The 14895-nt window shown below is 48.8% G+C and overlaps 1 protein-coding gene across 16 annotated transcripts in view; it reads left to right on the top strand.

Moving 5' to 3' along the window:
- Nucleotides 1-14895, top strand: part of MSI2 (musashi RNA binding protein 2) — a 221624-nt gene that overhangs the window by 131899 nt on the left and 74830 nt on the right. For all 16 annotated transcript variants that reach the window (XR_003536759.1, XR_003536758.1, XR_003536757.1 and 13 more), the window contains exon 7: nucleotides 1282-1330. Coding sequence is in view for 11 of the 16 variants with exons in the window: in XM_027698817.1 (XP_027554618.1) it covers nucleotides 1282-1330 (49 nt within the window). In the remaining 5 variants the exon portion in view is untranslated. The remainder of the gene's footprint in view (nucleotides 1-1281; nucleotides 1331-14895) is intronic.

Raw genomic sequence — 14895 nt, 5'->3', positions numbered from 1 at the left:
GAAAATATTTCTGTCCTGTAGTTAAGAGAAGTTCAGACTTTGTTTTTACCACCTTCCCAAACTCTCTCTGCCCAGCCAAGGCTGAGATGGTAATTTTGCACAGTCACAGGCTGAATGTTTGTCCCCTGCCTAAGAGGAAGTCTGGGGGGACAGGTGGACCCTTTGGTGGCACTGTGTGAGGTGAGCAGAGTGTGTAACTGCATTGTAATTCACTTAGCTAAAACAAATGATTTATAGAAAGCCAGAATATAAACACAAGTAAGTACCTAAAAATTACTGGTGGGGGAAAAAAAAAATCAAAAACCCCCAAACAAGCAAACAAAAAAATCCCAAACCCATCCCCCAGGCAAGGAGTGGATTCTTGTAAAGGATAAAACCTTTTCCTTAAAGATCTTCTCCCTTCCTGCAACACCTTCTGCAGTTGAGTGGTTACAGGTTTTCATGAGCCTTGAGTTTACAACAGGGAATTGCAAGTCTGTAATTTCTTCTCAGAGCTTGCCCAGGACGTGTCTGGTGGTGCGTGGGACCCACCTGCCCCCTCTCCTGCAGCCTCAGAGCAACAGCTCCAAGTGTGATAATGCTGGGAAATCAACCCCAGCACAACATCCTCCTGCAATAAGTGTAAAATTTTAGGTGTGGCTGCACAGATTAAATGGAGGTGGAATAAATCATGCAAATCCTAATGAAAGTTGAAAGCAATTTGGTTGCACTTCAATACGTTTCATCAGTCATCTCTCTTCTGAAGTGGAAATGCCGAGCCTGATGCGAATTAAACTTTCTCCCTCCTCCCTCTCCCCTCTTTCCTCCAGCTTTTCAAAAGTCCTTTTGAAAACCTCTGAATACCTTCCTTGGCTGACCAGATTTTACCTTGCTCATACCTCTTTCTAACCTCCTAGCTCTCAGCCAAGACAGTGACTGTTTTGGAGAAGTCGTGGGCTTGATTTGTATCCACAGTTCCTCTCTGGGCCCTTCCTTATCTCCCTACAAAAGGGAAATGAGGCACAGCCAGGGATCGGTGTGAGATGGAAGAACTCCTCAGATATTTGGCTTTTTAGGGTGGTCACTTTTAGCGTTCACTTTTCTGCTTTAGGATTAGATGTCAGCCGGGATGGGGGGTGAAAGCACCAGGTTTCCAAAACAAGGAGCTGAGTGGCTGAAATCAGGGAGATCTGCTCCATGGGGGCTGCTCCTGCCCGTGCCCCCCGTCCTGGTGTGTGTGTGTCGTGTGTCCCAGCCCTCAGCAGTGTGTTAAAGCACAAATCTCCCCTCTTTGTCTTGCAGGTGGAGGACGCCATGCTAATGTTTGACAAGACGACCAACAGGCATAGAGGTAAGAGAGAACAGCCAAAAATCAGTGTCAACGTGGTGATTTGGTGGCTAAATCCATGGTGCTAAATTCTTCCATCCTGGAGGTTGCAGAGGAAGGGCTGGTTGGCATGGAATGCCCCATGCACGTGGATTTTCTTGTTAGAAATGACTTTTCTGCTCAGTCCAATGACTTCTCTTTGGGGGGACCATTGTCAGGCTCCCTGGAGAGGGTAAAGCCCATGGAGCTGGTTGTGCTGAGGCTGCTGGGAAGCAGTGGGTTTGTACTGAGGTGACTGGCATTAGTTAAGCTGGGCATAAGGCCAGTTGAGCTGAAACACCAGGAAATGAAGGTGATAACCCCTTTGCTGGGATTTCAGGCGTGCTGGAGTCCCGGAGCTGAGTGAGGACTGCTCGTCCTCCGGTGGCGTAGCTCAGAACAAGCAGGATCTCCAGGAATTTCCCTCCACATATTTCACGAGAGAGATGAGGTTTCATCATCGCTCGTACAGTTCTGTGAGAACGAGCTGAGGGTTATTTTCCACTGTTATGGCCATTCCTTTCAGTGGAAATAAATGATGCTGCTCCATCTCTCGGGGAGCCGCTCGCGTTCCCGCCGCAGCCAGCACCAGCAGCACTGCATCCCCCTGGGAGCAGGGAATGTGCCTGGGCTCTCACAGCAGCACCAAGAGCTGCTCTGGGGACAGGCTCCAGGGCCCTGTTCCCCCCTCTCTGACCGAGGTTGGTTTTCAGCATGGTGTGTTTGGCTCCTGCCCCTGTGCGACGGCGCTGACGGCAGTGCCAGCTCTACCCGTGGCCTCTCACACTCCAACCTCTTTGGGGGGCTCTGGAGCGATCTGGTGGCTCTCTGAGGCTGCTCTGAGTGGTTTGGGGAGGCTGCCAGAGGGTGGGAAGGATGGGAGCCCTGGGAAGGGGAGATGGGGGCAGCCCAGGGAGGTGCCTCACCTTTGTGTCAGCACAGGGTCATGAGACCTGACCCCTGGCTCTGTCTGAGCCACTCACGGCTCTGAGATTTGCTGTGACAAGAACCTCAGTTTGTGTGGATGGCTGAGTGAGCCAGGCAAGCCTCTGGGATAGCATTCCCTCCCTCCCAGGCACTGATCCCTCTCTGAAGTCAGGGATTGTAATACCCTGGAAAATGCAGCCCCAGCGAGCAAAAGACTTGCTTAGGAAGATAAGCTCGTTGGAGCCAGGGGAGGTGTGTGAACAGCCAGTGCCCATCTGTGTAAAAGGGATCTGTTCAAAACTTTTATGTAGTTTGGAAAGTTCAACCCATGGCAACTTCCTTTTATATCCAGGGAATTTTCCACCCATCTGTGCAAAAACCACCCTTAACCAGGCCATAAATACCCTTCTCCATTCAGGATCTTGGCACCTTGTTTATTGCGTTTAAAAGCTGGAGTTTTGGTTTGGGCAGGGCTCTGGTCCCAGCCAGGGACACACTCAGCAGGTTTGGCCTGAGACAGGCACAGTTTCCATTTGCTGAAGTGTCCCAAATCCTGGAGTTTGGTTCCCACTTGGCTGTGCCTGCCCAAGCCCTGTTCCAGCCCACTGGTGTTCTCTTTTAACACCTTGTGCCTGCCCTGACCAGGCTGCAGTGCTGGGGTGAGCAGGAGGCTCTGCAGGGGCATCAAAGCAGAGCAGTGGTGTGTGAGTCCTTCCTGTGCTCCCTGCAGGCAGGATGCTTCTCTCTCCCCACCTTCCTCAAGGTGACCCCTGCTCTGTCCCCAGCCAGTGGCTCTGTGCTGCTGTAAGCACTTCCCAAGGCGGGAGGGCACCGGGAATGTTGGTGTCTGTGCTCTGCTGGTGCTGAGCTCTGCTCTGACAGCCCTGGTTCAGCGTTTCTGTGCTCGGAGGGGAGGCTGGAGCAGTGTGCCAGGGACCCTGGGATCAGGTGTGAACGTGGGTAATGAGCCCCAGAGGACGGATTCCTCTTCCCAAAGCACCTTTTCACTGACTTACCTGGAGGAAAGGTCTGTAACTGCTGAAGTTGAGGGCTGCAGGTGTGGGGGGCACCTTACTTGCCATGAAACCTTTTGGTTTTTCCACAAATGGCTTTTTCCACCCCTGTCTGTTGAAAATGAGAGGCAACATCATCTTTTCCCCCCCCCCAGAAATTCTGTGGATTTATTTTGTTGGCTAATTTTTTTTTATAGTCTGTTTTTCCTGCATGAAAGCCATGACATTTTGATCCACAGTGGCATCCTAGTATAAGCTCTGCATGAGAACTAGGGGGGGAGGAACTAAGAGCCCCAAAAGACCAAAAGCAGGCTCCAGAATGCCCTTGGGTGGAGGTGATGTTACCCACACCCCCCCGTGCTCCTCCACAGTTAGACTCCATACCTGGGTCTGTCCCACTTGCTTGAGCCTCCCTCCCCACTCCTGGCAAAGAAGGGAGTTCTCTGGCCCCCAGGAATCTCAGCTCTGTTTGGGAGGCTGTATCCCAGGGAACAGGCTTACCCACTGCTGGTTGAAGGACAATGCTGCTCGTTTGCTGGGATTAGCCAGAATTCCTGTGAGTGGGTGAAGCCTGGATGGTGCCGAGGGGCAGAAAGGTCTGAGCTCTGAGTCTTTACCTCTGCCAAGTACGGGTGGAAAGAGGAATCGAGTGTAAAAGGCAGAGTAAGAGTCCTCTTGATCTTCACACTTGAATTTATCCAGTCTTTTCTGTCATTTTTTCCTGCTCTGCACAGGTAGCTACGGCTAATCAGGCTAATGAACTGGCTCAGGGCTGTGGTGATGAAGCCTCGATCTTCGATAAAATCACCCCAGATTTTACAAATTGCGACGTTCTGATTGTGTTGGAAGCACGTTTAAAATGCTGCACTGTGCAGCAACAGTGTTAATGGCAATCCTTAAAACCACTTGTGGGTTGCAATCTGTATCTTCAAATTAGCCACGGGAAAGAGAAATGGCAGATAAAATATCCGCTGTGGTTTGCCGTCGTTAGTCTATGCCTGGAATAATCATCCTGGGCATGGGAGGGGAAAAGGATTAAAATTCACTGCTAGAAGGCGAGAGAGATTTCCTTGCAAGCAAATTGAGAGGGTTTGTTGACATAATTCTGGCACGTGTGTGTTGCTCCTGGTGTGTGTTTGGGGAGTGTGTAACTTGCCTGCACACGCAGGACCAGCACTGGTTGGTGGAAATGCAGGGATTGAACCAGGCAGAGGGGTTTTTTCATAACTGCTCACCCTTGCTTGAAAACCCTACCCAAAATAAAATTTCATGCCTTGGATGGAGCACTTTGCCTCTGTGATGGGCTTGATGATCTTTTCCAACCTTGACAATTCTATGATTCTATAAAATGCCTTCAGGCTGGCTGGGCTGTGCCTCTGCTGCCATCTTTTTTAGTGTCTGTTCCTGGATGTTCTCGAAGGAAAATAAGAAAACAAGGAAAATAAGAGCTGTTGTGTTTCATGCTGATCTGTTCAGCCATATTAAAGGCAGGGTGCAAAATGTGGGAGTATTTAACTGAAGGGGTGGTTAATTTTTGGAGTATTGTAGGCAAAGCAGTGCCTCGAATCACTGGGATATCTCCTTCCAAGGGTTCTCCTGGCTCGGCCACTGAGCTGTGACAGTGGGAATGCAAAGAACCTGCACTTGGAAGACAAGTATCCCTGAGTCAGTTTGGTAAAGATGCCATTTCTTCTTGGAAAGAAAGTGCTGATGATCCTCTGTTTCTGTACCCTGTTACTGTACTTCTGCACTTCTCTGAAAACCACACACAAAAGTTCTCCCAACATTCTGGCAGATCACTTTCATCGCTTTCTTCACTGCCTAAAATTTCATAGAGCTGAAAATTACTGGTCAATCTTGAAAGGATTCAGTAATTGGAAAGGAGGAGGAAAAAAAAAGAAAAAGAGGGCGGTGTGATTTTGTTACCCTTGCAAAGTGCAGATAAAATCTGGAGTTCAGCATTAGTTATTGATCTTTGGGGGTGGAGGGAGCCTGGCAGGATGATGATGTCCTTCTAACTTCATTATGGAGGGGAGCTCCAGGGAGCTTATCAATGTGCCGTGGAGCCGGGGCGGGTGCTGTGCCCTTGGGCCTGGCAGGGCAGAGCCTGGGGTGTTGTTTCCAGCAAAGCAGGAAAAAAATACTGGACACAGTGGGCTGCTTGAGGAAAAAGAGGGAGGAAAGGAGGGTTAGATCAAAGTCTGTGAACTTGAGGGGTGAAGGAGCGGGCTCAGCCCTTCCAGGCTGCTTGTTTTGTGGAAAGGAGAACGGAGTATCAGTATATTTATCAGTATCCCCTGATAAATCAGTTGAGCAGCTCTCCTTCCTCCCCTTTCTGCCACTGTTCAGCATAGAACGGTTTGGGTTGGAAGAGACTTCAAAAGATAATCATATTCCAAGCCCCTGTCATGGGCAGGGACACCTCCCATAGACCAGGTTGCTCAGAGCTCCATCCAACCTGACTTTTGGACACTTCCAGGGATGGGGCAGCCGCAGCTTCTCTGGGCAACCTGTGCCAGGGCCTCACCCACAGGGGAAAATTTCTTCCCAATATCCCATCTAACGTTGCCCTCTGGCAGCAGGAAGCCATTCCCCCTTGTCCAAAGTCCCTCTCCAACTCTCTTGGAGCCCCTTTAGGCACTGGAAGGGGCTTGGTTCCATATCTCAGTGGGATGCTCTCGGTCCCAGCCCTGGCTGCTCCCCACCAGCATCTCTTGTTGGTGTGTGCCTGCAGCCATCAGCCACCCCAGAAGCTGTCCAGGACCTGCATCACCACAGCCCCACGTCTTAGACTTGCAAAAAGCCCAAGATTTTGAGTGATTGAATCCCCCAAGCTGTAATTGCAGGTATTGAGTGTGATACTATATGTTTTTCAGAGCTGTCCAGCCCCCAGAGTTATTTTCATATCAATTAACCCTCTTGCACGGCTCGGGATGGCAGCAGAGAGAGGAGGGAAGTTGACAGCGTGTGATTTGGACTTCTTTAATCTTAAAACTAAACAGAATTAAGGAACAGCAGGCTGTCTGCCGGATACAGGCATCATCCTCCATGTGAGGGGTTGAAGCATCTCCCGAGGACGGGCGCTGGTTGCGACAGAGCTTTGGGATTACTCAGGTTTTGCAGTTGTTGCAGAGTTGTCGTGGTTTCCCTGTGCCTGTGAGGAGGGTGCCCCAGGCAGATGGTGGGTGAGCACCCCTTTGGGTCTCCAACCAGCCTGTTCCAGGGGGGTGCCCACCATGCCCTCGAGTAGGACACGAGGAGGCTGCTGGCACCCTCCCGTGGCATCACAGACACTGGTGTGCCCAAGGCTGGGGTTTGATCTGAATCCTCAGAACTCTGACTGAAAGTTTTGTGCCCCCCATCCCACCAAAACCAGGAGGACAAGGGCTCTCCCGTCCTTCCCACTGGCTCCACTCTCGAGGAGGACGGTGAGGGTCGAGCTTCATGTCTGCTCTGTGTCCGTGCAGCAGATTTCAGTGCATGATTGTCCAGGTGGAAGCAGTTGGCATAATGGTTGTGTTTATTGGAAGAGACAGGAGTGATGCTGTTAGTGAGATATTGGCTGTGCCTTGGCAAAGGAGGAGGCTTTTCTGAGGAGAAAAATAGCCTTTTGTGTTTTGTCCAGCTGCCAAAACCTCAGTTCTGGAGCTGATCTCTGAAGTTATAATTGACATTTTTATAGATGAGATATAAATATAATTAAGTAGCTACAATTATTTGTTTATCGCCATCTTCCTCAAGCCAGGCAAGGTCGTGTGCATTTAAAAATACATCCCCAGGCAGTTTTGAGTAAAGAGTAGTTAAAATATATAGAAATAATTACCTAATTTGGTCATTTTGAGCGTGGCTTTTCTTGGCAAAAGCCTGGTGATGGCACTGAACATCGTTCAAACAGCTCAGAGGGAGCCTTCCCTCTTCTCACAGAGTTGTGCTTTTAGGAGGATGGGGCTAAGGGAGAGCTGCTCCAGCAGGTTTGACCCGTAGATTTTGGGGAAGCATCCACAGGCACGGTCTTGATGGTTTTTTTTGAGCATAAAGTGCTTTAAGGGCTTTGGATGGAAAATGTGACATAAGCTATAAATGGAGGCAGTGTTATTGTTATTGCTTTCCGAGATGAGACGGGCTTTTATTCCCCTGTCAGCTGTATCACTTCATAAATGGGACTCCAGAGAGTGTGGTTGTTTTGCGGGAAGCGGCTCCACACCGTTCCCTCACTGTGAGATTCCTCCCAGGGACCCAGGCTTGGCAAGGAGGAGAGATTTAACCCTTGATGACAGAGCTGAGGAGTGTTTATTTTCTCCAGAGTACTTGGGGGGGAACAGTAGCTGCACAAAAGAGGTTTAGAGCGATTTTTAAGCAAATATTTGCTTCTAAACTTCGCATGAGGGCTGCAAAGATTCATTAGTTAATATTATTTGCCATTTACAGGCCTATCAGTGCACGCCATCAGTCACACCTGTCTGTTTGGATTGCAGCGGTGACATGTGCCACGTTAATATTTTATATGTGTATGTTTTTAATATTACATCCCTGCTTATAAATATTCATGTCCTAAACACATTAATGGCTCCAACGCCGCAGAGAAACATTGACATCTCTGCTCTGTGTCACACCAGCTCTCCTCCATCCCGGTGGAACCAGAGAGAGAGTTGGGATCGCTGTGGCTGATGAGCTGGAGCACAGGAAGAGCTGCTTTTGGGGCTGGGTGGCCACTTCCCAACAGTTTCCTGTTTGGCACCAGTTTTTCCCCCGTAGGCTCTCGCCCCTGGGACAGGGTGACACCGTTCCGGGGCCGTGGCTTTCCCAGGGTGCCGTGCCCATGGCCCCAGGCTCTCCCAGCTCCGTGCCACTCCCTGCCCCAGTGTTAATAAACACCAAACGAAAAGGAAAAGCTGCCAATTCTTGGATCCATCTCCCTTGTCTTTTAATTTCCTGGCTGGCGCCTGTCGCTGCCGCGCGGGCACCTGACATGAAGTGTAAAATAAAGGGGCCAGGCCGGTGTGGGCCCCGTGTCCCAGGGGGCTCCGGGGGCTGGAACAGCAAATCAGGCTCCTGGCCACGCTTTTCCAGGCGATTATGGAACGTCTCGGGTGGTTACAGTCATCCTGCCCCCGGCCTCACGCTGGATAATGCCACCTGAGGCTTGGAATAATTGCCCGGCTCTGTACTGTCTGTCAGACCTTATTGCTTAATTTTATACCCCTAATGAAAATTGCATCCAGAGCAGGAGACGGAGGGAGCAGCTGCCCTGGACGGGATGCACCCGAGGAAGAGATGTCTGTGAGTGCTTTCTCTGAAGAAGGGGAGAGGCTCAGCTTGCAGCAGCACTCAGGAGAGGGATTGGCATTTTTATTTTCCTGTTTTACAAACAAATTTCAATAATAATACTAATTAGGAAAAAAAAAATCCCTCCAACCTCCGGTAAAGGCTGCAAACACAGCAGAGCAATTAGTTTGGAATCTCTAGTTACACAGACTTTACATGAAATATCAACTTAAAAGTACGTTGCAAAGGACAGTCTGTTTGTAAACTCATTTGTATCTTGTCTTCATCGCCAGCGTGTGTAAAGAAATCACTTAATTCCCTGTTCCCAGAGGGAGAGCCCTGCACAGCCAGACCTCTCTGCCCTGGATTTCTCCAACCTCCTCGATTAGCCCTGGTACAGGTTGTAACAAGAGCAGACGTTGACTGAAGGGCTCAGTCCCACGTGTTTTCTGTGGCACCTGTACACAGGGGGTATTAAATAGCTTTACAAACAGCAGTTGAGCTTTCTGGGGCACGGTAAAGGATGATTTTGCAGATCACAGAGGCTGATATCCTGGTGCCTTGGGTGGGAAAGCAGAGACACAGAGATGGAAGAGGGCAGTGCTGATCTCACAGGTGTCTGTGTGGCATCCAGGGCAGGACCACGAGCAGGAATGGGGCATTTCCTTCCTGTGGAACTGCAGTTAATGGTCTCTGTCTTAAAAAGAAAAATCTCCCCATTCACTTAGTCCTGAAGAGCATCAATAACAATGCAATTAAACCACAGCAGTACTGGAGAGGGCAGAGGAAATCAGCAGAGCCACTCTGATCACTGCAAGGTTCTTCAGGAAACAGAAAGGGAGGGTGTGCAAATATTAAAGTGTGCAAATATTTAAGGACTTTTTTAAAATGATTATAATAACTCTGTTACACTTGCAGAAGTGTGGGGGAGTGTGAGCTCTGCTGGGATGAGCTTGTATTAGAGACACCACGTCGTCTGCCTGGCTGAAGCTGTGCTGAGGAGAGTGAGGTCATTTTAATACGAGCTCAGTTTGCCATCTCACTGTCACTGCCGACAGCCAGCTTGAGTGACAGATAAATTAGCACAAATCCTGATGATCTCTGAACAGAAAGAAACCCTAAAAGCCGTGAATAAGTTCTTGCTTATGAATCTACTTAGCTGATGAAACCAAACCCCTTTTGCTTCCCCAGTGCAAGAGTGAAGTGATTAGCAGGGAGTGCTCCAAGTCTTGTGGGACTGTTTGGAAATGTTAATTGAGGGAAGGCAGAAACGGGAGGAGAACAAAATGCAACATTTCCATAGCCAGGCAGTCTGCATACAACAGGCAGAATTAAAATCAGCGTGGTGACCTTGAAAAAAACAGGCAGCTCCTCGCAGGCAGCCCAAAAATGTGATATGAAAACAGAGAAACGCTGTCGCTGTCGCTCCCTGGTGTGTTGGTTCCTTTTCCCAGTGGATTGCTGGGAGCAGACTGGGCGAGTCCTCTCCAGTGTGCACGGGGGGGGCTTTTGTTTTTCGTAGATCTCTGCTTTTTTTGTGTGTGGGGTTTGATGATAAAGCTTTTGGAGCACTTGTAGTGAAGGTGAGGAGGATGCTGCACAAAGGGGGCTGGTTTGTCACCCTGGAGTGAGTCGCTGTGCCGGGGCCCCGGATGCTGCTGAATCCCTTAATTTTACAAGGTCATTGCCACATGTAAAGCCTCCTGGTGATCTGTTTAAACAGATAACACATCCCCTGTCTCCAAAATCTTGAGATTCAGCAGAAATGTAGGTTACACAAATAACGCTGGTAACGAAGCTCTTACCCCTGAGCCCTCCCTTGGCTCTGCTGCGCCGTCTCTCCCTCCTCACATCCCTGGCTGGGATTGTGGTTTCCAGGCATTTATTTTGAAGTGTTGGTGGTTCAGGTGGGGATGCTGATCCGAGCTGTGGGTGCTCCAGTGTGTGTCTGACCCGGCCCCACTCTGGGGAGCAGGAATTGCTCCCAGGGCCCTTTTTGTGAGGCAAAACCTCTGAGCCACTGCTGCTGAAGGAGGGCTTGTCAGGGGGGGTGGAAATGAAAGATTTCTTTAATTAGTTTGATTAATATGCCCTGGTAAGGCGTGATTTTGCTTATTCTGTGTGTTTTTGGTATATATAAGCTGAAGTAAGAACATCTGGCACTTTTTTCCGCCAGATCCGATAGAATAAGTTGAAAAACAGCTTCTTTCAGAAAACTGCAGGTCGGCACATTTGGGTTGTGGGGTTTATCTTTCTAATTTATTGAGTGTTTTCTGGACCAGAAAGGTACCTTCAAGTAGAGTAATAATTCACAGATTGTTCCCCATTTTGAAACACCTTCCAGTACCAACGGCTTCCTGAATTGTCCACTGTGGAAGGAGACCAGGAGCAAACAGATCTAGTACCACTAACCCTCCTGAGCCCTCCTGTGAGTGATTGCAAACCCCTTTTCAGTTGTGTAGGGAATGGAGCCCTTCGTTGTCCCAGTGAATCCCAGGTCAGATGCGAGGATGGGAACACTGAGCATGGATCCAGGTCTGGGTCCTTGCCTTGCCCTTTGACCACAGAACCATGGGACCATTGCTGGCCCCAGTATAAGTAATTTGGGAGTTGTGAGGTTGACTTCAGTCTCAGCAGTGCCCTGATGATGGAAGTCTCCCTCCTTTTCTGTTGCACGAGTCACACGTGAACACACGTGTTCGGCAGCGCGCTGGAAATTAGGGCAGGATCCGTAGGGAGAAGCCTGGCAGGAGAATACGCTGTGTTGTGGCAACAAATACTCCCTTGTGAGCTCACAGAAAGCTCAGATGAGCTAAAATCACTGTAAGGTATTGGAGGGGGCCTGGGTTTTGCCATTTCTGTCTCTGTGAGCTGGATTCCCTCTGGCTCGCTCTCTGCTCTCGGTGCCAGCCCATCCCAGGAGTGGAGTGCTGGCTTCCCTCAGGAGCAGGAGAGCTTGCAGAAGTGTGGGACTTGTTTCCTTGCAGATAAGCAGCCTGTTCCCCCCAGCTCCCAGTGATATCCCACAAGTTTTCTCCTGCCTGTTTGGCTTCGTTCTGCTCCGTCCCTGGCAGGGCAGGAGCGCAGAGCGTTGGCTCCGTACCCGGCCCCGTGTTTCGGGAGGGTTTGGGAGCAGCAGGAGGCTGCTGGGAGGTGGAGGTGGGCTGCAAACCTGCCTGGCTGCCCAGGGAAGGAGCAGCTGCAGAGGGAAGATGGGAGCAGCTGTGGGTATGAAATTAGTCATTCTATGAAGAAATGGATTTGATAAATAATAAAACAGTGGTATTAACAACAGATGCTTTCCAGGTCAGATGACTTTGATAAAAGCACCCAACAGCCCTGGGTAATGGTATGAAAAATATGTATCTATATTTATAGATCTATTTATATGAAAAGGCATATAAATAAGTGTGTGTGTGTATAGCTCTGTGTGTACATGCTCACTGTAAACGTACCTGACATTTTATTTCTGGTTTAAAATGACAGTGGAAGTGTTGCTGCTCCCATTCTTCACAGGCATTGAGACTTGTCAAGAAAACCTGAAATTTGATCAGTTCCCCCCAACCTGGCTCTCCCTCCCCTCCTCTCCCCCAGCGCGGGCTCCATTTGTTTTTATATTCATACCTTTTCATTTTGATAACTGTTTTGATTTGGAAAATACTATGCCTTATACAATGTTTCCTTTATGATGATGTAGTGTGCTCTTCTTATCTTTCACCTTAAATCTTTGATAAGAGCATTTTAAAAAAATGAAATTGCTACCTGGCACCGTTGCACGCTCCTGGCTGGCTGCCAGCGGAGATGGAGCTGCTGGAGGAGAGAGGAGAGGAGAGGAGAGGAGAGGGGCTTTGGAGAGCCTTCCCGAGGAGTGCAGGAGCTGGGCTGGGATGGAGGAGGCTGAGGAAGGGCAGGAAGCACACCAGGACCAGCCTCTGCCCTCCACAGCTGGGTCCTCTCCTCACTCAGCGACAGCCTTTGAGTCATTAGGGACCCCCCAGCCCTGTCACCCCTGTGGTGATGTGGGGAACACCTTTGCAGGGGTGGATGTGTTAACAGGCTTTGGTACCAGCCCCGTTCCAGCGATGCCAGTGGTCACTGAATGTTTCCCTGTCTTTCTTCCCTGCTAAATTCCTTCTTAATCCAATGACAGTCCTCATTGCTGTGCCGGGAGGGAGCCCATTGAGGGGAGGCTGGAGGGTGTCTCAGTGCTGGGTTGCTTTGTTTTCCCCTTGAAGCTGTCAGAGTGAACCTTGGGATTGGGATGTTTTTGTGGCCTGACCAAACATCTCTTGAGTTTCCAGCACGTCCAAGTAATTGAAATGTTTTTGGATAACTGTTGGTCGTGCTGCAGAATGTGATTTATCGGGGGGAGGCATCAGCAAGGGGGGAAATATCAGTAAATAGAACTGTCTGACATGGCAGGTCGTTTTTATTTTAATGTAGTAGATTTAATGAACTCTCGTTGTTATAATTCATGACTCTGGCCAAATGCATCCATTTCCCCTCCATAATGACGTTCGTTACCGATCTGCCCTTCGTTAGCGGCGCGATTGCGGCTGGAGAGCTCTGCTGCCTCCCCAAGTGCAAGTGTTGGCCAATAAATCGTTGCCTTTTACATCTATCTGTTATCAGTAAACATAGCCAGAAACTTCCCCAAGTAGTTAATGCAATATTAATTATTATTATTATTATTATTATTATTATTGACTCTCTGGAAAGGCTGTTTGCAGAGCCCTGTTTGGGTGTTCCCGGCTGTTGGGGTTGTGGTTATCGGGCCGTGACACCTCCCTGGGAGTTTGTGGTGTTGGACTGTGTCCGGGTCAGAGCTGAGAGCAGCCCCCAAATCTGCTGTCAAGTGATTTAATAGCATTTGTGTCCAGCCTAACCCAATCTATCTCACCTCTCTGAAAGAGGGGGAAAAAAAATAATCCTGCATCAAAATTACTGCTTTTGGAACTGTCTTGTCTCTTTTGAGTAGGAACTGGAGACAACGAGACAAGCTTCAATGGAAGCGAATAAAGAAACGTTACTTTGTGAACACAATCTTCTGGTACCAGTCACTTCTCAACAGCCATTCAATCAAAATGCTAATGGCAAAGGCAACAAGGGAGCGAGGTTATTGTAATCCTAATTGATAGGCTGCAGGGATGGGGTTTGATAAGTGCTGTTGAAGAGATGTTTTTGAAATATGATTCCCTTTAATTACAATGATACTAATAAAAAATGAACAATTGATTTAATGATAGTTTTCCAGGTAATGGCTCGAAGATTTTTTTTGTTCGAGTTATTTTGGAAGTTGTTTTTTTTTTTTTAAATGAGAAATTATGAAAATCACCTTAAAAATAAAGCCGTAGTGGCAGGTAGTGACTTTATCTCGACTTGCGTGGCTACTTTGCATCAGAATTAATACTGTCACATCTGAAGCTCTTGAATAAGAAATCCAGTCATTTATTTATACAATAGACTTTGCTGAAAGCCTGCAGTTGAAGCCACGTTGCATGTAGGAATGCATTTAATATCTAATGCTTATAATAATTAGGATCAATTATGCCAGCCAGGATTTGAAAATACATTTTGAGGGAGGGGCAGAAGGGGCTAAGGGGTATTCACAGGGGTTTTACAGTGCGTCTGGAGCACCAGCTTGGATCATATTACTGGAGATTATTGACATTGGGTAACGGGAGCTCCAAACTGAGCCTCACTTTCCCAGTGCAGAAGCATTTTCCGTGTCCCCTGATGGGTGGGAGAGTTGTGCCGATGCTCCATGTGCCTGTGTTCCGTGGGGCTGCACCAGCACAGAGCATCCTGCCTCTGGAAATGGGAATACAGAGAGGAAGGGGAGATCTGTCACTAACAGGCAGCCTCTGTCTCAGCTAATTTTTGATGAACTAATTGGTAACAAAGCAAATAATTATTTTTTTTGGGGGGGTGACGGGGTGTTTTGTTGTTGTTGGCGTGGGTGGGGGCTCCTGGGGCAGGGAGGATGCTCTCTTCTTCTGCCTTTCAATTTGTCAAGCTCTCTCTCAAAGATCTGCCAGAGAAGAAAGGGTAATTAATAGGCTTGAAGTCATTTCCGATGTGTCAGTATTTCTGCCTTGCTTCCAAGTGATAATGTTCGCTGGCTCGAGGCCTCCGGGGAGCCTTCCATCTTATTAACTTGTCTAGGAGAAACAGTGAGTGGGGACAGCTTGGGCCAGTGGGTGACATGAAATAAGGATTTGTGCTGTAGCGAGCTGTAAACACGGGGGCCAGTTGAGTAAAAAGTGGAAAGAAAAAAAAAAAGGAAAGAAAAAATATATTAAAAAGGCCACTGGTCACAAGTGCGGATGGAGGCGGGGGGGATGT

The sequence above is a fragment of the Neopelma chrysocephalum genome, unplaced genomic scaffold (assembly GCF_003984885.1).
Source record: "Neopelma chrysocephalum unplaced genomic scaffold, ASM398488v2 Primary Assembly neopelma1_132, whole genome shotgun sequence".
NCBI classification, from domain to species: Eukaryota; Metazoa; Chordata; class Aves; order Passeriformes; family Pipridae; genus Neopelma; species Neopelma chrysocephalum.
Note: the sequence above shows the minus strand (reverse complement) of the source record. Positions and strands in the feature narration are given on the sequence as shown.